Here is a 25207-nt window from a genome sequence, read left to right as displayed (position 1 = left end):
AACGTTCAAGTATGGATGTGAATGTTAAATTTTACTAATAGAATTTGCCTAATTCTTTGACAAAAGACAATTAATAATAATGTTGTCATAAAATATCACTTTGTTAATAAATTTTATTGTTTTTCATTACGATAAAATAAGCTTATTTATCAACTTACCATTTATAGTATGCATAAATATAAGTATCGTCCATTCTGGAACAAAGAATAATTAAATATTATAATATAATATATATTATTTTATTATATATTATATATAATTTCAATGATATTATATCTTGTTAAATTAGTGGAGAAATATTAGAGAAAGAAAAAAAAACACGTCTGTCAATTCACATAACGAATCTGCTTATTAATATCTTGCCTTACAAAAAAAACGGATTATAGAACTTCTGTAGTTATTTAACATAAATTTACCAACCCGTACTAAATTTCTTTTGACTAATTTATTAAAAATTATACTGATAAAAACATCCCGCTACACTAGCAATATTACTTTGATATGTATTTAGATAACAAACGTTAAAAATCATTTGAGTTTTCTGCAACGCTGTTTAATAGTTAAAAATAATATTAAAAGAAAAATAAATTTGAATTAACTTTCCAAATTAATCTTTTGTTTAATGATTCTATTTGTTTATTACCCTCACAATTATTTCGTCTGTTTTTTATTACTACGTGCTGCACTCGCTCGTTATAATAGGTAAACAAATTTTCTTCAATTTTTGTACACCCTATGATGAAAAATCAATATTTATTTTATCTGCATACAGAAAAAAAGGTTCAGTTTCCATATTCATGTAAAGTCTTGTCATTTTAAATTCGGATCATATATATGAAATCATAAAGTGAGAAGACGTAATAGTGCTAACAAAAACTTGTATACCAGTGACATAAATTAAGCTTGCAAATTTCAGGGTATGAGAATAAATAATAAGAAGACAAAATATATACAAGGAATATCACTAAATTAAAGACCGCTGGGAAATCTCTTTCCTTAATGTCGGCGATCTTTATCGTTCATGGTCACGCAAATAATCTACTCACTGCATTACTGTCTGTAAGTCGTCGTTTTGTAGTATCTTTGATTACGTACGTGTGAGTTATTTCGTTATAAAATGAATAAGAAAATCGATTTGCCGCCGACTCTGAAATACGTGGAGTCATACGTTTTTTAAACCATCAAAACGTTAAGCCGGCTGAAACTTAAAGGCAGTTAGAGACGATAACGGTGATAATGTAAAGAAAGAAAGAAACGTCCAAAAATGGTGTGAAAGTTTATAAAAAACGGAATTAATGTGCACGATGAAGAACGTTTTGGGAGGCTCTCGATAATCACCGAGAACTTGTTGAAACGCGTCGATGATGAAATCAGAAAAGATTGTCGCTCAAAGATTCCGATCTAGCCCATCTTTTTCCTGATGTTTCAAGAGCTGTTATCGGTCGCATTGTTTATGGCCACTTAGGCTTCAGAAAGGTTTGTGCACGTTGGGTGCCGTACGTCTTAACGGAACGTCACAAAAAAATCCGAATGGGATCTACTCTTGAATTTTTGATAATTCAGTTCACCTTGTGAGACGATAAACTCAAAAATGTTGTTAAACAGTGGCTAAATGGACTGGCGGCAGAAGAATACGACGAGAGTATATTGAAGCTGATGTATCGCTACCGTAAATGTCTTAATTAATGTGGCGATTAAGAGAAGTAGTATAAGGGTTGTAGTTTAACAGAAATAAGCAATTCGAAGTTTTTAAAATAAATTTTGTTACAATAAACGGTCTTTACTTTACAGATAACCTCTCGTAGTATTAGATAGAAAAGAGGAAAGAACTGATATTAAAACAGGAAATGAAGTTTTACAGAGGTAAAAAAATTTCAGTACTTAGGAAGCTTTATAATTGATGAACTGTCTTGCACAGTAGAAATTGAAATGAGAATATCAAGAAGTAAGCAGGTGTTTAATAAGAAGAGTAGAGTGCTGTGTGGAAAGTTAAACTGAGTGTTAAGGAAGAGATTAATGAAATGTTTTATATGCAGTGTGACGCTCTATGGAGTTGAAACATGGACGATGAGAAAGGCAGACAGAAAACGACATGTGGCTGTTGAGATGCGGGTGAATAGAAGGAAAGGACGAGCTCAAACGACGGATGGAATTCTGGGAAAGAGAAAATATGAGGAAGCAAAGAGGTTAGCAGAGGACAGAACAAGATGAAGAGCTATAGCCGTGACAGGATCTGCCCTAATGGCAGAACGCTCCAAATGAATATTTACCACAGAAAAATAATTTTTAAACCTTTTTGCCGATCGAGTATACTAGGTGATCTTCTAAAATGTTTATTAACATAAGTTGTAAGATCGTACGTTTTGTTAGTGATGTCACAAAAACGAAAATTCAGGTGGGATTAAACTGTATTTAATAAACCTTTTAATTAAAAAAAAAAGATATTTTTTCAATCTAATGATGTTCAGCCGTAGATTCGTATCATTAATTTAGTAGCATCAAAACTACTTAAATATGTATTCTAAAGGTAATTTTAACTTTTATTGGGTGAAAGGTTGTTCTTCAAGTCGTGCGAGTCTTAAAATTTACATAAACAAGTGAAATTATCAAATGTAATGGTGGGTTTTTTCGAGTTGTTTCAGTATTATTATTGTTGGTAATTTTCAAAGAAGTGGTTATTATCGTATGCAATATTGATTTATTTTTAGTTGTGCCTCATTTGCTTTACACTATTTTACTGGTTTTTTTTTAATAATTTTAAGTGACCCTTATGAAAATGAGCCTTTATTATAGTGTTTTATCAGTTTATAACCCGTTACAATTGTTTTTCTTTTATTAAAGGCGAAGTTAAATTACCGTTATGAATGGGACCTTAATAGTACATTCTTAATGCTGGCTAACTGGGCTCCGAGTGTTTTCCTCGGAGATAAAATTTGTCAGCCTAACTGCACCTATAGGCCGTATTCAAAGACTGGATTTTGCGGCCACCTGTAGATACGAAAATTTAATCGATTAAGGAAATGGATTCTTACCACCTTTAGAGGTGGCGATCTGGAGGCCAGGGTACCGTCTACCGTCTACCGTTCCAGAATATGTTACCAAGTAGATCAAGTATTCTGTCCCGCATTTCTAAATATTCCTCTGTGGGATCTCTATATTGAAAATACGAACTAACAACACAGAAATCAAGATCATCCATAGCAAGTTTAACAGCGACATGAAGAGTATCAGAAATATTCCTCAAAAAGACACAGTCCAATGTCCTCCTACACAGAACTGCGGATATACTGTTACTTCCAGTATCGATGTTGCAGAAAAATTTTATCGAGAGACCTCCTTTTAACAATTTCATCTAACTCGATCTGAGCAGTGTCTATTGAGAATTTTTCAGTCCGACTTTAACCGTGCAATGAATTAAAATACATCTCAAGTTCTCAAGCGACAACTACTGTTTTTACTATCGACCGAGTGCTTGCAATCCTTGCGAAATCTTCCGCAACTTACGCAAGTAGAGCTTCAAATTTTTTTACGACACGCTTCACCGTTATGTCCGTTGTCACCATAATGCGCACAAAGTGAAGCATACTAACCGAATTTAGCACTACGATCAAATCTACAAAACTTAAACCATCTCTGACATCAATGTACTGCAGATCTACCTTGACCTCAAATCTTTTACTAACTACAGATTCTGAAATAACTCTAACTGTTTATTGCCATCCGCTACGTAACCAGACCTTTCCTGCTGTCCTTTATGTTCCTAATTTTCAAATTTGACCTCTTGCCCTAAAAGGTAGCGTGAAATTACTCTCTAATTTCTTTAATTGTTTTTTGGAGCCCTCATTTCTGTTTAGGAAGATGGCTTCCGGCTGCTTGCCTCCCGCTTGCCTTTAAGCACCACGACGGAGCGTTTCCGCTGCGCCATAATAGACACAGACGCTGGTACTGGGACAGAAATTGAATCTTTAATTATAACCTGTCTGACTTCATTCGGCATTGATAAAAGTACCTCATATCCATTCGCCAAAGCAGTGAACATTGCCCTAAACTCATGAAGCCCCGGGATCAGTCGGGAAGCTTGGCATTCTTTGAAGCAGGATAAGACGGAAACATACCACCCGACAACGTCTTCATTTCTAACGCGCGTGGGTATTCCCTTAGACTCCCTAGTTTCTATAACCGACATCTTCGCTAATGCTTTTCTAAGTAAATAAAATAAAATAAATTAATCTATCCACATTCTCGCTGATATCTACCACTTCGTCAGGCTAGCCCAGAAATGCGGCAACTGCCTGCAGAGATATACGGGCAGCCAAAGACCTGATTGTCCTTCTGTCACTCTACGCATCTCTTAGTCGGTGCTGTTGTTTACGCAAGTGAAAGCAATAACGAAAACATAGATAACGGTTCGCGCTCTAAAAAGAGCTCAAGCAGGACTAAGGCGTACTCTACCTGGACGAACCCTTCCTTGTTACAGGCCACAAAGCAGTCGTTACCATATTTTCCTTATGTGAATTGTAGAACAAAAACTCGATCGCTTTACAAGGCCTTCTATGAAGCACGTCTAAATCAGATACCAGATACCAAGGAGGATTTCGGCGAAAACGATCAAATAATGAGTGCTCTACATTTTTATTAATGATTTGCGAAAATAATTTGCATATTTAGATCTCTTTCTTATGACACAACCGTATGTTTTTCAAATAAGACTTGTAATAACTTAACAAAAAAAAGTCGACGTTCATAAAATTATGGCTTGACAGTAAATAAATTAATTAAATTGTACTCATAAAAAGAATTATGTTACTGTTTGGGTAAAAAAATGACCGGCTGTATGTTTTTGCCAAAGTTACCGCCTGAGTGGTATCGGTTATTGTACTAAGTGAAATCAATTTACTAACAAAATAATTTCCTTGGACAACTGTCCAAGGAAAAAAGCTAAATACATTGAGATTCACTAACGACACTATTATTTGAACAGAAACCAAAAACAGTGATTGAAAGAAATAGCAAAGTGTACATATTCACTGCTAGCAGAGAAATTCAATTTGATAAAAATAAGAGTGAACAATGATAAGGAAGTGTAATAAAAAGGGTAGTAATAATAAGGAATTAAATACTAGTGCAAGGAAACATATTATAAGTTTTTATTGCAGGAATTTATATAGCAGGAAGTTTGAAGTACTGTTGTATTCATTGAAAGCAGACTAGAATCCCAGAAGAAGGAGGCTTTTAGGAAAAAAGCCAGTATGAAATCAAAAAAGATCTCTGAATTAGAGATATTCTTAAAAATAAATTTGTGGATTGTAGTGAAACACCAATGTCAGGTAAAAATGAAAACAAGAAAAGAAGCTTTTGAAATGTGATGTTGAATGAAAATGATGACAATTAGGTACCGTATTACTTGATAACTTGGTTATTGAATATAAATACTTACATTACGTATTCAACATCACCATATATACTTGTCTGTGGAGCCCTGAAACAGAAATATTCCAAGGTAAAAATGATAATAATATTCATTTGTATCGCTTTATTTCCTGATGATTCCGCAGCTCCTGAAACATCTGGAATCTTTCAAAATGAAGGGTATAAGTTAAGTGAATAAATAATAGCAATCAACATGAATAATACAATTAACTTTCACATTTAAGGGCTGTCTACTGAAAAAAGAAACAACAATAAATTGCATAAATTTCTCGGCTAAGACGGTTAAGTTACTCAATTCGTTTTTGAATTATAGCAGTTATAAAGCGATAACTAAAATTTTTAATATTAGTATATTAGCATCAAAATTAAAAAAAAAAATGTTTTTGATCTTTGAAAATTTGAGGCTCATGCATGAAGAGCCTTTTTTGATTAAAATATTCCTTAAAATTGATTTTAAATAAATTATAATTTGTTAAAAATTTGGGAGTTCCCCATCAGAGGAGAGGTATTGTGACTAGTATTTAACAAAATACGTTATGAGCATTAATAATGTGAAATTGTATAAACATGTTTTTCGTATTTTGGGGATCCCCATACTCAAGGGTAAGTGTTCGGGTAAAATGAATTTAAAAAAAAATAATTTGTAAGTGATGGTAATAAAGGGGACAAAAATTAATTGTTTAAAAAGTACAAAGATACTGCCATAATTCTGAATAAACAAAGTTTTAATTTTCTAGAAAGGAGATTAAAATTTTGACAGGTCTTTATTTTTCAAGAAAAAAATATAGAGTAAGGGGTGTAACAAAGGTAAGATTTTTACATTTTAAATGCTATGGGTAACTTCCGAGATGGATTTTAATTTAAAATAAATTTAAAAATGTTTCCTTTCATTAGAAACAGGATCTCTAATCCCGGAAGTGCAACGAAGTTACAAAAAAAATATTTACATTACAAAATACCTTCACAAAAATCAGGCAGTACAATATGGTTATAAAACTGCAATGTCTTTACGTCTGCGAACGCTTAAATTTAAATTAAAAATGGAAAATTTAAAAATGAAAAAGGAGAATTCAGAAAATTCTACGCACAGTTTATGAAAACGGTAATTATAGACAGAGACATAACTACGAAATTTACAAAAAATTTGTAAACAAAATAGAAAAAAGAAAGATTATTTTTCTTTGGAAATTGTTTTAGAATGCCCAATAATAATCGTCTTATCAAAATAAATATTTAATTATTTTTATAAAAAAAAAAAAACTGAAATTAATTGGGAGAAACAGCGTAAAATTGATAAAAAAACCAAAACATCTCAGAAAATGAAATATCAGACTGAAAAGTTTATAAACAGAAAATTTAATCAATACTGGGTTTCCATGAAAAAACGGAAAAAAGATAACGGTGCTCAAGAATGGGCGAAAAAAGAAGAGAATAACAGGTATGAGAGAAAAGTGCAAAGAAAGTGAAGATTAGTATGTGGTCTTATGGAGGACAAAATTAAAAAAAAAGAAGAATGTTATGGTACGTAACTAAAATAGATCAATTTTATTTACATTTTTTTTTATCGATCTATCTACTTTTCCGTACTAGGAAAAGCTGCCGTAGCAGCATATATCGCTCTAGATGGGAAAGTAAAAAAATATTGAAACACATACTTTTTTTGTGAATTACTCACCATCAACAAACACTTAACACTGAAGCAGGCTTAAAAAAGACATTCAAACGCAAATTAAAACAGATAAGAAATTTTAAGTAAATAAATTGAAGTTATATGGGAACAATTAAAATATTAAATTAAATAAAAAATATTTTTGTGAAGGCATAACTTCAGATTAACGTCATATAACATAAATCATGAATTAGGAAGCGGTATTAAATATACACAGTTAATGGTTGACTGCAATATTTGCAATTTATGGATATGGCTGATCGTAACATTTGCATACTGAAATATGCAGTACTTGCAAAAGATAAAAATTAACTAAGAATTATTGACTGAATGAACTGAGATCCTGTTTTAACATGACTTTTTGAGTTTGTGATGAAACGGATTTTTCAATTTTAATAAAATTTTTCAGTAAGACGATTTGCTATTAGGTGAATTTGTTCGTTATGACTTTGCACAAAATTTTCCATTTCAAAATGGTAACTGGTGTTTTTTTTCAGATGGGGTTTGACGTAGTGATTTAGTCGAGATGAAGTTTTACTTCACCAAAAGAAAATAAAAAATACAAATTATTAGTCGAGTAAACATTTTTTATGCTGATCACAAAACTCATCATAACTGAAGGGTCATGTTGAAAAAAATAATTCAAATATGCAATATTTTTCATTTGATCGAGAAGGCTTGGGAGTTAGATGCCCTTCAACTGCAAGAGAGCTGGAAACACCCAGATAATATATTTTACATTTCTTTTGTAGTAGATCCATATTTTTCTAATTAGAGATGGGAGGGCCAGTAAAAGAGGCCTTTAGAGATAAAAAGAAATCTTAAATCTTTGTTCACTTGTTTTTTTAATTCTTTTGAAGTTGAGTACATTTTAAAGAAGAATAGTCCCCAAATCTGCATTCCATACACTATACTTATAATTCTCCTCACTGCTAAAATATTCAGCAGATAGTTTTAGAAAATGAATGATTAATATTTCAATTGATTATTGTTAAGTCAAGCAGTTTCTACAGAAAAGTAAAATTAATTTATAAAAATTAACACCATAGAGATCGGAAATAAAAGGTTGCTTAAAACTACTAATTATTAAAGCTATATTATTAACTTATGGTAGGTACATACTTGGGATTGCACGGTAGACTTGTAGAGATATCTTTATAACTGAAAAATGAGATAAATAAATATTAAAATTAATTATAATAAATAAAATGTGACTTTTTTTTTTATTGACAAAATTAATTTATAACTGTATAGAAACACAATGTGGTTGTGAAAGAAATATATTGATAATCAACAATCCACTCACTTAATTGTGACCGTAATAAAAAAATATATGGAGTGCTAAAATAAAATAATTATGCAAATCGTTTCTAATAAACTAATACCAGTGATATTTTGTGGTGTAGAAATCATTATTCTAGGAAAAGCAACATATTCTGCTAGAAATTGAATGTAATAGTTATTGAACATCAATCTGCAATAATTTTTTTTCATCTTTTATGACCGCATACGATCACTTTAGTCAGTCCATTATCCAAGTTTCTTCGAAGGACTGTTCGGACCTTGCAGTCCTCCCAGTACTTTTCATACGTTCCAATCTTCGTGTCCTTTCTGGTGGTGAAAAGGTTTGTGTTGTGAATATGTTTCTAGGAGTGTAAAGCGATTGTTTTGGTGCTTGATTTTTTTGTGTAATTTTTTCTTGACTGTGGTGTCTTTTGGTGTAAGGCCCATTTCCTTTAGATCCTTTCTTATTTATCTGATCCATCTGCATCCTGTCTTGGTGTTTTTCGAGTCGAGATTTGACTTTACCAGTTGTTTCAGAAATCTTGAATCTTCAGTTGAGACATCCTAGTCTCCTCTTGTGCATGATATCAGTGGTAGGCTCTGACTCTGCAACACGATGTTGCTGGGCACGATCAACCGATGCCCATCTTTCTGGTACTTTCTGTTGATGTATGTTCTTCCAATTCTTTTTTCGATTTTCTGGAGTCTGTCGGTCTTTGATTGTTCGTTAGGTATTAGTGATTCTGCTACATATGTGATTTTCTCTTCAATAATTCAGTTGTAGTGTCTTACTTTTGCCTTTATGGATAGATTACTATAGGTGTATCAGGTTAATTTTTGTGCATCAGCTATGTTTGTTGTTGTTTGCATTGTTTTCGTTTACCTTGTTTGTTATTATTTCCCCTATTTCTCCTGCGTTTTGTCTTCTTATTTTCCTTAGGGTTGGTTTGGCTACTTTTCTTTGTTTTACTAGGTTTTGGAAGGATGTTTCTGATTTTTGGGATTGACGTAACAGTCTTGCTTGATATCTCTTTTCCACTGTTTCGTAGCATTCGCTGTTCCATCATTGATACTTTATATAGGTTTTTATTGAGGCCAATTCTTATGCGATTTGTTTAAGGTTATTACCTTATTAATATTTAAAATTAAATACTTTAAATTCCTCTGTCAGTAAGCTTTTAAGAAACGCTTTTTAAAATGAAAAACGCCTGTATTTGTTGCGTCTTTGTTTACTTTGTAAAGATAATATATTTTCGAATTTTTTTCATTAATCTGTTCCATAAAGTTTAATCATCTTTACACTTTATTTTTAATTTGGAAGGTTCACATATTTAATTTACTGTTTGTTATTTCTAAGGACTACTATGTACTTTAATGAACAATATTAATCTTCTTTTTTTAAAATTTAAAACAATATACGAGTATATCAAAATAGTAGAATTACTTGCTACTGATTTATAAAAGTATTCAACTTGCAGTTTACTACGTATGAATCTGGCTTACATCGAACATTACAATGGATATCATACATCTGTAGAAGTGTGCGCACGTGTGTTGATGATTCACACACACACACACACACACACACACACACACACACACACACACACACACACACACACACACACACACACACACACACACACACACACACACACACAAACACACACACACACACACACACACACACACACACACACACATACATATATATATAAAATGTAGTTTTTTAGTATGTATTTCAACATTAGTGTTGTTACACTATTATCCTATTTAATAGGATTATATTTACACAACACCACACACGCACACAGACATACGTATGTGCTTATCCAATATGAAAACACTTCACTAAATTATAAATTTTACTTACGGGTGTGTGTAGTTATCCGTAGATTTATTTGAAATTCTGAAATTAGAAAAGGTTTTTAACAGCATCCAATTTATTTTTTTTAATACAATGAAAATTTGTGATCTGTTTAATTGTAAATATATAAATAATTATTAAAACTGATGTACAAACTATAATTTTATTATATACGTACAAAATTTATCTGTACACATAAAAATCCTACAAATGAAAACAACTCTTACAATCTGTTTAATCATGGAATGTATATATCTCTAATATATATTTGTTTAAAAATGCAATATAAAATACTTTAATTTTAGTTTCTCTAAGTAACACAACCAATTAGTTTTTATTGAACAAATTTGTGAAGTAGGATAAACAAGAAAATCATTTTTATTAATAAAAAAAGGATAAATTATTTTTTTAAATGCGTAATTATTATCATTATAAGAAATCGATTATCATATATCACTATCATATAGCAATTCAACATTTAAACTATGAACTTCTGAAGCATTAACAAGAACAGATTTTTGAATTTCCAGTAACTTACTGGACATAGCCACAGGGATGACTGACAATATTTGGAAATAAATTATAAAAAAGTACTCTGGCTCGGTTTGTTATTTCAAATGTTTATGTTTTTAAATAATCTTTATTGTCAACCGTTATGGACAATATTCCTATTATGGACAATGGAATACGCCTCCATGGGTATTTCATATACCGAGCTAAATGCCCAATAACATCACCACATTTACCCTCTCCATTCTATTAAATTCAACTATATATCTGAAAAACTTTCAATGCAATAAAATGATTGTCGTAAAATCTTTCCAAGTCATCATATATCATCTCTTATTCTGTCATAAATCTGTATAATGTAGTCATTATTTATGTAAAAGCGAAATGGAATTCAATTGAATCATAAAAAAAAAATGTTACGATGTAGGAATCAAGTTATGGGGCAAATTTCTTATCTTAAAGCTAGTCTGATAAGTTAACAAAGTCTAGAAATATATCTCCCTAAACTACTTGGTTTGACCTTAGGAAGAGGGCACTATCTTGCCACCACAAATTCTTAGAAGCGATAAATATTTATATAACAAAATATAAGGTGAAGTAAATAAAAATAACATCTTTTATCTAATTTTAACATAAAAAGGATGGTCATTCGGACAAAATTAAAAAATACTGTTACGTTTGTTAAGACTCAAGATTATTTAAATGACTTATTTAATTTTTATATATTCTTATTAATGTTCAGTTTTTTGTTGTTCCTGTTTAAAATTTGGAAATTTAATTTTTATTTAATACAGGACTTTGAAATTTAAAGATCTTCGGCTTCAGTCGGATTTACACTTCACTCGGCATCTTTCGGATGCACTCGGCTCCTGACGAATCAGCGGCCCCACCAACATTATATAACCAAGCTCTTCACTGCATTAGTTCAGCGCCATGACAACTCTGCAAACGTGGAACCTTGCCGCAATATTGACGGTAAGAGCAAACGTTTTTTTCCCCGTGTGTGTTCTGTTTCTTTTGTTACAGATACTCACAACAGCCACCACATCAAACAAAAATGGTTTCTTCACTGCGGCCACGCGGTCCCCCCAAACCCTTTCCGGACACACGTGTGTCTGGAGATTAATATTATGTTGCGTAAAGAACCTGCTGTTTGCTTCTTCTCAAAAGGCGATCGCCGCCCCAAAACCGCGATCGCGAATAGATATCACCATATTTGTAAGTTTCCTATTCTCTTTCAAGAAAGAAGAAAGAGGGAACGAGCCCAGCAGCCATCAGCCCAGCAGTCACCTGCCCGGCAGCCACCGACAGTAGAAGAAAGAAGAAACCTGCACTTTCCCTCGTTCAGCCCTTCGGGGCCACGGGAATACCAAAGTTAACGGTATGTAACTTCGGTTACTGCCAATTCTCGGAAAGTGCAGGCCAAAGAAGAAAGAAGAGGTCATCGGAAGGAGAAGAGGAAGAAGATGAAGAAGAAAGAAGACAGTCTACGCGACCCAACATCACGGACAGGAGTCCGGAAAAGAGCCCAGCTGAGATGCGTCCTGAAAGGCAGCCAACACAGAAGTGGATGAAGAGCTTCTACTTAACCTTTCCTTTATAGCTTACAATTAAATTAAATTAAATCAGCAATTGCGACCCCTCCGGAGAAGGGGGCGCATTGATCCCTCCATACAGTTAGCGCCCCGTTGTGGCGTATTCCTGATAGCCTATGAAGCGTTAGCACCGAAAGGACTTCAGTGGACGGTCTGAAGGGAAATTACGTCGGGAGGACCGGTTTCAAAAGCCTAGCCTTCTGCGGTCGGCCCATGAAATGGGTTCGATAACGCTGGTTTAACAACGGATTGGAATGCAATTAAATCCGTCCTTAAAAACAAAATATAAAATAACACAAAAATTGAAAAAATTAGACCCGTCATATAAAATAAACCTTAGAAAACACGCCCGATAGAATCATACAGCAGCAAGGGACACTGTCCAGGTTCTGCGATCTGTAGGGAGAATTTGCAAACTCCCGCTAACTTTGCATTCCATTCCATTCCATTAGTTCAGACCTACGCTAGTTATACGCCAGTTCAGTTCCAGTACTTACCAGTCATTTACTTCCAGTAAATTTCTTCCAGTCATTTTACTTAGAGAAATATTACAATTACAATGAAACAGTTATAATTAAAATTATATTTAAATCATATACAAACAATTAATAATATTTATATACATACGAACAATATTTCAATTATAATAAAATATTTATAAAAACAAGAAAACAAGATTTAAATTAGTAAAAGAATCAGCTCCAATTTTTCAACAACGTTAAACGATTTATTTATTTCACATGTAATTTTGCAAAATCGATGGTACAGTGATTTATTATGAAAATAAATGCTTTGATAAATGTAGGGTGCTGGAGTACCATTTCAGATTTCAAAAGATATTTCTAATGATTGTACTGAAAATATATTGCTTTGTTTAGATAAATTTAAAATGAATAAATTAAAACGAATTTTTAATTGATGAATGCCATCCTTCTAAATAATTTTTGTTATATGGGAAAATATGTTTCTCACAACTTCTTAGTGATATGAAAAGGAAGAGACAAATTCATAGACTCCGTATAAAGTAACTATAATGAAATTCCGAAGTACTATTTTGCCGCAGTATCAAAACGTGAATATCCAGTGGCAACCTCCTAGCAGATCTCAATCACACGAAGCAAAAACCAGATCTTTACCTGGTAAAATAATGTGAATGTACTTTGGAATTCTTTTTGGCGAAGGGTACTCTACACATCTTCCCTACAGAACAAAGAACAATTATCACTACGTATTACGCCATTGTCTTACAAGATGAAGGGAAGCCTGGAAGATCTTCTTCCAAGAGGATAATGTTCATATTACATTTCTGCTTTAACTTGGAAGCACTGAAAGAGCTGAATTATTATGTGCTACCCACCCACAACGCGGCGTAGAAATAATTCCATCAATTTATCATCTGTTTGGTCGACTTAAGAAATTGTGAAAATTGAAGAAATTCGATTCTAATAGACGCTGTCGAAATGTATAAGGGCAAGTCGAATTTGTCACTTCTGAGAAAATAAAAGAAAGTTTCACTTCCTCAGAATTGGAATGTATGAATCGCAGTAGTGGGAGATCCCACAGAACAATAAGCAAGTTACTTGACTGAATTCCGTAAATGAAATTCTTGTTCGTATTTCAACCTCTTTGTTCGTCATGATATTAAAAAATATAATAAAACTTACTCACGTTTCAGTAATATCGATTCCTGATACTATCGAATTTAGCCCACTGAAAGAAAGTGTAAATTTATTAAAATATAATTTCAAAGTCATTTATAAATAATTTTAAATACATAATAGAAAAATCGGTAGTTATTTTATGAAATATTAAATTATATTTTCTTTAAATGATGTCGTGATACAAGTTTTGTATCCGCTGCTTTTCTGTGCAACATAAAATATAGATTTTAAAATAACGAAAGTTGTCATAGTAATTTTTTCTCATTTTTTACATTCATATTATTTTAAAGTTTCAGTTTTATAAGCAATTAAAATATGAAAAATTCTTACATTTCCTTTATTTTTTAACCTTATATTCACGGTCACAAGTATAGTTGCATTTTTTCATTTTGAAATTAATTAATCAATGAAAGTAAAATATAAGAACGGAAACCATTTTAGTATTGTCAATATATATATATCAATCTGTACCTGTAAAGCAACTTGCCCTGACTGACTGATCCATCAACACCAAGCAAAAAGTACTGAAGGTAAATTGATGGAAATTTGTGTACATCTTCCTCTTACGGTGTAAGTGCACACAAAAAGGGATTTTATGAAATTCCGAGGGTTAAAATGTAATAACAATTATATTTACTGTTTTTTTTATTTTTTGATAACAAGTGAAGATATCGACTTAGTTTCTAGTGTGTGTAAATTTCTTGTAAATATCTAAAAACTAATTTCTAGGTTTTTCGAAATTCGACTATGCAAGCGGTGACGAAATGTAAAAAAAATTTGAACAATCATTGCAATTATTCTCCATTTCCGATTACGCTAAACGGATATCAACTACATTAGGGCTGGATTCTACGAATAAATATCTTCTTTTTTTTTCTTTTTCTGTTTAGCCTCTGGAATCACCTTAAGGTATTACTTTAGAGGATGATATGTATGAATGTAAATGAAGTGTCGGATTATACAGTTTCAGGTCGACAGATCAGGAGATGTATGGGTAATTGAAACCCAACCAACAACGAAAAACACCGGTATCCACGATCTTGTGCTCAAATCTGTATAAAAGTAACTGCCTTTTCAGATAAATATCTAAACACCATTTTGAATTTTTTGAATTTCGATTTTTTAAGTGGTGCGACGATGTACGCGCGGGGCCTCAAGATTACTGTATGTGTGACGCGACTGGCTGCACCTGCCTCCGTTACTAAATTAAAAACAAAATAAAAGTAAAAAAAAGAGAAACGAAGCACGGTCACCACCAAGTAGTTTTAATCTGGTAACGCTAAGACCCGAGAAAAATACACTTTTACACGTACGAACTACGTGTAACTAATTATAACTAATATTTTTTAGATGGAGGCCGAATGTTTGGACGCACACATTCTTAGATTACACAATGTTTCGGCTATAGAACTTTTGCTGAAAAATTTACAATACATTGTATTTTTCGAGCGAAGCGGACCATAACCGGCTAAATATAACCGGCGAGGGGAAGTGCAAGTAAATATACCACACGGGCGAAGCCGCGTTGGAAACGCTAGTATATATATATATATATATATAAAGTATAAATGAGAAAGAAGTTAAGGAAATAAAGGCTGAAATCTGAAAATTTAAAGAAAACATTTTTTAAACTTCGAAAAGCTGTTGTTTATTTATTAGAAAAAAAATCAACGAGTTTTCAATACATACAGAATCTTACGAAGCTGAAGATAAAATATTTAAGGGGAAAATGAATTATTAGGGACCGCGGTTTACAAAGTAGAAAAACGATTAGTAAAACTACAGCAGTATAGTAGGACTTAACGATTTGAGAATTTACGAAGTCCCTTAAGTAATCAAAGAAATGGCAAAAACACTACAAACTGAAATATATAAACCTAAAGTTAATACATCGCAAGGTCTGTGTGTTAAGAGAAATCAAAACCTCCCCTATCATTGACACTTCCTATTTTGTTCATTATTGATGAGAAATGGTGAAGATATAAAATGGCGGACAGTGAAGATTCAGACAAAAATTAAAAAAAAAAAAAAAAAATATTTACAAACTTCGCATATTAAAGGAAATTTACCTGACAGAACGGTGTATATTAATGAGATCCTCTCGCAATACTGCCGAAACTTTCTCAACGAAGTCAGACTGATTATTAAAAGGAACAGTTGTGAAGATACCAAATTGGAAAAAAGTTTTCAATAGGAAGGAGAACGATCCAAGAAGTTGGCGGATATCAAAGTAAGGAATTTAGAATCACTCGGAAATGTACCGACAAATCCGACTACAAGAGGTTCGGTAGCTATAATTTAATGTGATTTTGAACTTTGTAATGTTTAGTGTGTTATTCTATAAAATTTTATGATGTCTGGATTTAATTATCTGGGTAGTGCTGTGAATGATTAAATTCGCAAAGAAACAGTTATTTTGGCTACGAATCATATTTTAGGGAAGCACGCTATTAAAATAGTCGATAATTTACACAAAAATGTTCTTACTAATAGTAATAACATAAATGAATTTATTTAACGGTTATGTAATTATAAACATATTTTAAAAATATATTTTTAACAGTAACTAACGTAACTCGTGATATGCGTTTTTATTTTAGTTCAGACGGCTTACAAAGTCATAAACAAATGCTGTAAACTTAATAAATGTGATGGGTCGTGCATCTTTGTCAAAAATAATCTAAATTTCATATCCTTTAATGTTAATTGTTATTGGAATGTAACGAATTAAGCATTAAAATAGAATTTGATAATTGTGATTGGTTACAACCGATTGTGATTTACATATCGCCTTTCGAAAGTGACGTAAACTCATTTCCGGACGGTTTAGATAATTACACCAGCGACTTAACGAGGAATACGAGGTTAATATGGTTGGCGATATCAACATTCGTAGTAAGTTAACGACTCTTTAATTTATGAATATATAAAAGTTATGAGCAAATTGTGCTACAATCATATATTATGATAATACAAATTTTAATGAAAAATATTATACTAGTGTATAGAAAAGTATTAGTAAACATTTAGAAAAATAATTTAATTACGAAACATTTTTAAAATTACTATAACTGATCGCTTTTACAATCGATTTCCCCATTGGTTATGGCAGCAATCAAAATACAGAATATAATGTTAAAAGACTTACCGGTAAAAAAAAAAATATTATAAGACTATTACAACATTTTTCGATTCAAGAAAATTGTGATAATTTGCGTAGTCGTAAAGATGAATCGGTGGATGATTTATTGAATATTTTTGTATTCTTATATCAAATTACATTGAACTTTTGAGACGGCCGCTTTGGCTATCCCTTAAAAATTACCCTTAGAATCCTGAATTGCATAAGGTTTCATTAACTAAAATATTGCCGGGAACAGAATATTTAGTAAACTAAAAAGGGACTTTTCAGTAATATTTAAAAAAAAAAGATTATAAATATTAAAAGAATATTAATCGTTAAAGAAAATGAAATTTTGAAACTAATAAATGTAGTAATAAGGACTTCACTATGTACTACATCATAATAAGAACTGCATCACAGTTGTTGCCACGGTGATCGACGAAGATCTTTACGTGACAGTGAGAGAAATCGAAAATGTAACCGGAATGAAAAAAAAAACTACAGTATACCGCATCTTAAAGGAACATTTGAAAAAAAGGACGCAGGGCGATGAGCTCCATACCGACTGAAGGAGCATCAAAAAATTACAAAATTACTTTCTCTTGATGAAAGAGAAGGGAAGCAATTCTTCAATCGAATAACTACTACTGATGAAACACGGAAGTTACTTTGAACTTGAACTGAACTCAGGTTCGCGATCCAGGAAATTCGATACTTCAACAAAGGTTCGTCTCCTGAGAGAAACCCAAAAGATGCTAAACGGTGGCTAGCATGCATTTACACGTGGGGGGATTATATTGAAGAGCCGAAAATTTGATTTGCATTTAAAATGCTCCTAAAAATGGTCTATGTTAAGGTTGTTTTTATAATCTTTTTTTGTACTCAAATATTTTGTTAAGTTTAGAGTAATATGAACCGACTTACTCAAAAAATAATCTACTACACTCTGTAAGAGAAAATCTAGTTTGAAGAATATATTTTCTCTCAGACAAAAAGATTTGTATTCGTATAAACGGTTTAATTTTTACGGATTAAAATTTGTAAAGTCATTAACAAATATCTGTTTTTGTAATATATTAGACATGCGAAGTGCTTTTTCTCTATTTACTCTACTAAAATGCAGGCTACATTAAAAAACAAAAACAAGTAAAAAACTGGCAGAATATTGAAATGTATAAAAGTCGATCGTAGAAGACTGTACTACGACATTTTATATTCAAATAAATTTTGTTAAAATTCTGAATATTTGTAATCAAAATTTTCTGATCAAAAAATATATAATATTCATTAGTGTAATTACGTAAACAAAGGCCCTATTGTGATAATGACTTTCTGAATTTGCAGCTGGAGATGTGAATATAAGTCTATTGTATGCTTGTGCTAATTTTAGGGTTAAATACTTGTACATTGGTATAGAACAAGAAAATTATATAAAAATAAGACATTTTTAGATAAATTTTGTAGAAATTTATAAGAGATTTTATGAATTTTGTAAGGCATTTTCCAATCCATAATTCCAATAAATAGAATTCGTGAATTAAATGCTACTTTTTCATTACTTACGTATTTATTATTCCTCCTTTGATTCTGAAAAAAAAAATATTAGTTTTAATTTAGTATATTATATTTGGAATTTGCAATCTTTTTTTATTAACTAATATTTGATGACTCGGTATTAAATATAGGTTGGAAAAAATAATACAAAGAGGATTATTTCAATAACACTCTGTCGATGGATCACATCAACTTGACCTGGTGGATCGCATCCATATTGCATCTCTTTTATAAATTACAAGGCTCGGCTGATAAATTTTGTACACTAGCGTGCTGCACGGAGACAAAAGGTACTATCGAGTAGAGTGTGGCAGCACATGATAGCTAAAATTCCCCTCTACAAACCTACGATAATGCGTTGAAATCCGTTTACCGGTTTGCTTTCAGTAGTAGTTAAAATGGAGTAGAGTACGGTCAATATGTCAACACAGTTAAAACAGTGATAGAATTTTTAACAGCAGAAAAGTTGAATCCTACGAATATTTTTCATCGTTTAAAGCGGTATACAGTTGTGAAACTATTAACTGACGTAATGTGAATAGGTGAGTGTTGAAATTTAGTAAATGTAAAGCTGTTAATGCGACAATTGAGGACGCATCTTGCACCGGACGACCGGTTTCTGTGACTGACGAGAAACGTCGAAAGGAGCTGGATGATTTGCTTCAAAGTGACCGGCAAATCACTCAGCAAGGATATCTAAAGAACGAATAGGACATAATACTGAATAATTAGGTTACCGTAAATTCTGCGCACAAGGGTACCGCGCAAACTCTCTTATGGCTCTCCACAGCTGAAGTTTGAGTCTATTTCGCATCCGCTGTACTCGCCGGATTTGGCTCCGTGCGACTTTAACTTCTTCCATCAGCTCAAGAGAGATTTCAAAAGTAATCATTACATCACCGACGATGAAGTGAAGGAATCTGTGGCCACTTGGATCCTAGAAAGACCGCCAGAATTTTTCTGTAAAGGAATGCAAAAACTTGTCTCACGTTGGGAAAAGTGTATCATTGTAAACGGGGATTGCATTGAAAAATAAATACTGCATTTTGTAGCTACGGTATTGTACTTTTATTTATTTTTTTTTCATTCCAATATATCTTTTGGTTCCAATGGTAAGCATGCATGTGCAAAATTTATCAGCCGAGCCTAGTATTACTTAATTCTTTTTGTCATTCGTTACTTTAATATAAAATAAGCCGAATTTAATGTTGAATTCCGCAGTACTAAGACTTAAATTTTACAATGTGGGGATGATAACTTCTTATTCTGTCTTCGACCTCTTACTTACTGTATGTGGTATCACAGACAAAAAACGACAATAAAGAGTGAGACATCTCATTTACGTGAAAGTAGACAGGACTCGACACACAAATAATGGTATTTGTATCAATTCTTTTGTTCGTTACGTCTTGTATATTTAAACAGTGTACTGTATACAATTCAATGAAATATTGTAGTATTCCAAAGACAAAACACCAGTGATGTATTTACTTTTAGCCGTAGGTTTATGAATCTTTTGATACCGATAAATTATGATGTAAAAGAAATTTATTAACTCAAATTCTAATTCTGGTTTAAAAGCTATCATGTCCAATGCAATTGGTAAGGATTTTTCTCTTCTGTATCCATTGCATCCATAACCTTTTCTATAAACAATATTAATAAAATAATTATTGTTAATTTTCATTTACCGAAGCAATATTGTTCTGCTATCCATATATTTCCATATAGATGAGAGATTCTAACAGATTACAAACTATATTTTTAAATAATTTCATGTTTAAATAATACATACATAATATTACTGTAAGCACAAACTTTGCTGGAATAACTTGGATTTATGTTTTTAAATATGCAGCCAAGATGAAAATTAATTTGTAAATTCTGAAGAAGCTCACTCAGCTATTGGCTTTTGTTATTTCAATCGCTATTAGTTTTGTCTCTTAATTCATTATTCGCATTGTCGTTTGTCTATAAAGTGTTAATAAAAATTGATCTGAAGTGCAAGTGAAAACGAATTGCTGCAAAATATTAAACTTGTGACCCAGTTTGATCGCAAATTTTTTTTTCACTTTAAATTATATTTTATATTAAATCTATGTATGTATGTATGTGGCGTGCTAAAAAAATCAGTATCTTTTGTAATAGGCGCGACTATTTTTGCATTTGATAAATTCAACTGTTATTCAATTCATTTATATAAAACTTAATTGATTATATTGGTGTTTATGTACAGAAACAAGAATCTGTTTTTCTTTGGTGTCCGTGAAAAATAATAGGATATTACAGAAATCGATGGCGAATCCCGTGCGAGATTTCCTAATCCCCTACTATCGACCCGTTAACATCTACAAAAGCTTAAATAAAATTTGAAAATATTGGCATAAAACTAGCTACAAGGTTATTATCTTGTTTGCAGCAAGATGGGGATCCTCCTCATTATGTTGTTAGTAAAATTTTATCTCGATAAAACATTTCCTGAACAGACAGGGCGCTAAGGAACAACGTGTTGATGTTATTTAACATCAACCTTGCAAATATTCAACTTGCGAAATTGTTAACCACATGGTTTCTTCAAATGTAATTGATCGGAACAACCTCAAACAGTCGATTTTATAAAACTGGACAAAACTTTATATTAGAAAATCTATAACTCAGCGATTAAATGTTGCCACGAATTAATAAAAGCAGAATTACAACCCAATGAATAAAACAATAATATTAATTATCACGGAGTTCGTTAGAACTTCGTCGGTAAGAGGCGACGACGGCAACGAACTACGTTTACAGTTCTATCCACATGACCTAACCTAGCAGTGAAACGAAAACGGGGAAAAAATAAGCGGGAAAACATTATATTTCAGTTCAATTAAATTACTAATTAAAAATACCTCCAATTTTTTAGACAAAGTTTTTTCCATTTGATGAAACGCGGCACTCGAATATGTCATTTTATTCATTTTTTTAATCTACCTTTACGAATCGCACCTTAGATAGCAAGGATAACAAGGAACGGTACAAAAGCTTAATAATGTACTGGAAATTAAAAAAATTAAAAGAAAATATACGACATGTATTTTTTTAAATTCTAAATTAATAACAGATATGGTAATAAAATGTAGTGTCTTACCTTTTTTTGATATCAGTATCGTTAAAACAGTTAAAAACACTTTTATTTGTATTACAGAAATTTTTGTTTTTTTGAGAGGAAGAAATGATATCTGCGGGACTCTTACCGTACGGTTTACAATTTCATTGTAATTATTTTGGATATAAGGTATCGGTATTTGTTTTGTTTAAATTTTATATATTAATTTTTTTCTTTCTAGTGTTGGTGGTTGTTGTTCTGCCTGTCTTTGGGTTCAGCGCGCTCTACTGCGAGCGGCTGGCAAGTTAAACACTCGGTAAGATGATGTCGAAGTGTACATATCATATAGTGTTTGTGGTGTAAACTTACAAGGACGTCGGCTCAGCGCCTTTCCTTCTAACGGGTCATATCAAAATCGTCATTAATTCATTCTTATAATTAATTAGTTTTGTTATCATTGAAATGTTTTTATGTTTAATAGCATATTGTTGTTGTAAATTAAATATAAGTTGATTCACGCATCCTATACAGTCCACTTAGACGTTTAAGTTATGACCGTTCAGATGGGGATACTCACTTTTATCCCACCAGTATATTTATGATATTTATTGCAAAAATAATATTTTCTTACATAATTGCATCCGGGATTGCGTCAAGAAGGTGAAGAAGTGTCGGTAAAAATTGTAATTTGTTTTCAACCTGATAATTCTCAAACATCGTTAATAGAATTCTAAAATGAAAATGAAAACAAAGAAAATCATTAAAAAAAAAAAAAATTATGTTCAATTTGTTTTTCATTAGATAGTAAAATTACAAAAAAAGTTGTTATTAACATTTCTTTCTAATCTATACAAATAATGCAATAAGCAAATTTGCTGATATTTTATAAAATTCTAGCGATATGTTTTCTTAGGTTTCGTAATATAATAAATCAAAATGATAAGAAATGTTTTTTTAAAAAAAATGTTAATAAGACAAATTAAATATTTTATTATGCATTTGTACTCTTATTATTAATAATAATTAAAATTTGATGAAAGATTTAATTAAAATTGAAAGAATGAATTTTAACCGACGATAGAAATTTTGAGATTTTCCCAAAATTTGTGTCATCACTGGTTGCAAATAGATCGTCCAACTGTAGCAGTTTTAGAAAAGTTAACCTTTATAATAATACACTTTCTATTCTATTTTTTAATTTGATATGCACTTCCTCTTTCATTTTCTTTCCAGCAACCCAGCAGTTCAATTTCCTACTTCCAGAATTTAAGGCAAAATAAGAGTTAAATATTTCTTTTAATTTCTATTTTCTATTTTTTTTTTATTTATTTATTTTTTTGTAAACTCAGTAGAAATTAAAACTCAATTAATGAAATTATAAAAACAAAAGCAAATAAAAATTAAAGCAGGGTGTTCATGAAGTCCTTCCATGATTAGAAAAATTTATTACAAAAAAAAACTATTAGAGTTACAGCTGTGCGGTTAGCGGAAAAAATAAAAAATTATCGAGGTTTTTTTACCATGTCAGTAAAGAAAGTACAACATACGCGCCTTTTGTCGCTCGTAGAATGCCCAACCGATAATCAATTTCACGCAATGACTTGGTCAACATTTCTTCGGTAACCCTAGCAACAGCTTCAGTACTCTCCTTAATGTGTCCAGATCAGGTGTAGGTATCGCATAGACTCTGTCCTTAACATAACCCCAGAAGGGTTATATGTTGCGGCTATCCAGGAAAATGTTAGTTTGTTATTGATCGCTCGATGAAAAAGTAGGGACTAATGATTCTGTTCAAACCGCACCACACATTCACTGTAGGAGAATCTCTCATGATTTCCGTGGTAAAGTATGGAATTTTCTGAACCCTTATTCTTACATAATGCCTGGTTACTTTCCCTGAGGTGCGGAAAGTAGCCTCGTCTGAAAAACATAACAGATAGCCGCCCTGTACGGGAAGATCAACTACACTTCCATTTTCCTTAAACTTTGCATACCACGCAACGATACTCTTACTATCACGTGATAGTCGTACCTATTCCCTTTTAAAATTTCGCTGCATAGTTATCGGTGATTTCTACTCGTGAAATACACTGCGTTTCCTCCTGGATTGACGCCATCATATAAAAAAATTGATCACAGTGCCCTCTACCCTTCCACTATCTAAAACAAACCAATATTAAAAAAATCGATAATTTTTGCGTTTTTTCCGCAACCCACACAGCTACAACAGTAACACATTTTTGTAATCATGGAAAAACTTTAAGGACGTCATATTTAAACATATGGAGTTAGATTATGATGTTTACTAGATATAAGCGTTAATAATGGAATGTGTTCCTAGTAATCATTTGTTTCTAAGAATTATTATTGTACTAGAACCTTGGTCTTTGTGTAATATTTCTTGTTAGACTCTTTGTAGAACTCACCAAGATAACATTTACGTTTATTAAATAATAATCAGGTTACGCTAAATGATTTAAACTAAAGGAATATTAAATAGTAATAATTAATTAGTAATTATAATTAAAACATATTAAATGCAAAAAAATAAAATCGTGATTCGTTAAGAAAATCATATATATATATATATAATTATTAATAACTAATTTTTTTAAAATAATTTCACCTTCATGCTAAAAGGACTTTTTACACCATTTTTTGTTTTACTGTCTTATTGCGCTTGTTTTTAGCTATATTTTTAAGGGGGTAACAAGTCGTAATCTTGTTGTCTCTGATATAAATCAGGATATGCCCTTTCTTAAGTTATGCATGTGTTTTTATTTTTGTGAAAAAATAGGCCAATCTTGATATTAGCTTTTATTTTGTACAAAAATAACTTTTTGAAAAAGGAAACAATCAGAGATAGGCCGTTATAAACATCTTTTTAAAGGCCAAATTTTAGAATAGTCTTACATAATTCATTTGATTCCTTATATATTTAATTTGTAAAAGGATCAATATGATTTGATAACGTGCTTTAATAAGGGAATTTTTGTGAATTATTTCACACCAGACTGGGAAGGATTGTATGAAACAAGTCTACACAATGGTATGACCAACCGTCGAAATTTTGCTCATTTATTAGGTTTGGCCCAGCGACTGAAGGATCTTGTGCCTGTCAAGGAATTGTCCATTCAAATAAACATCTAATGTGACTGCACTGCTCTTGGGAGCAGTAAATAAGATGTCAATCTATCGCCTATAATTGTAGGTGTTAGAATAGCAACACGGTGCGTATTGGTCAAATAATTCTTACCAGACTGTCCATATTCCAGCATATTTTATATTTTAACATAGTAGAGATTCTAAGTTTATCAAAATAAAATTAAAACTAACTAATATTATAATGAGTTAAGTCCCGAGAAACAGAAACCAGGTTGTCATTAGGGACCCAGAGAATGTGTAGCGAGAGAAATACAAGTTAA

General features: G+C 31.7%; 1 protein-coding gene across 7 annotated transcripts in view; it reads right to left on the bottom strand.

The window, feature by feature from the left end:
- Window positions 1-25207, bottom strand: part of LOC142333100 (uncharacterized) — a 97560-nt gene that overhangs the window by 25449 nt on the left and 46904 nt on the right. For 5 of the 7 annotated variants that reach the window (XM_075380007.1, XM_075380009.1, XM_075380008.1 and 2 more), the window contains 7 exons: window positions 22414-22512; window positions 18704-18727; window positions 14024-14065; window positions 10257-10292; window positions 8222-8260; window positions 5438-5479; window positions 159-194 (listed from right to left, as the gene is read on the bottom strand). In XM_075380007.1, the coding sequence (XP_075236122.1) occupies window positions 159-194; window positions 5438-5479; window positions 8222-8260; window positions 10257-10292; window positions 14024-14065; window positions 18704-18727; window positions 22414-22512 (318 nt within the window). The remainder of the gene's footprint in view (window positions 1-158; window positions 195-5437; window positions 5480-8221; window positions 8261-10256; window positions 10293-14023; window positions 14066-18703; window positions 18728-22413; window positions 22513-25207) is intronic. The other 2 variants (XM_075380011.1, XM_075380013.1) reach the window with 1 other exon arrangement.

This window comes from Lycorma delicatula, chromosome 12 (assembly GCF_047948215.1).
Source record: "Lycorma delicatula isolate Av1 chromosome 12, ASM4794821v1, whole genome shotgun sequence".
Taxonomy (NCBI): domain Eukaryota; kingdom Metazoa; phylum Arthropoda; class Insecta; order Hemiptera; family Fulgoridae; genus Lycorma; species Lycorma delicatula.
This window is presented reverse-complemented; position numbering and strand designations above follow the sequence as displayed.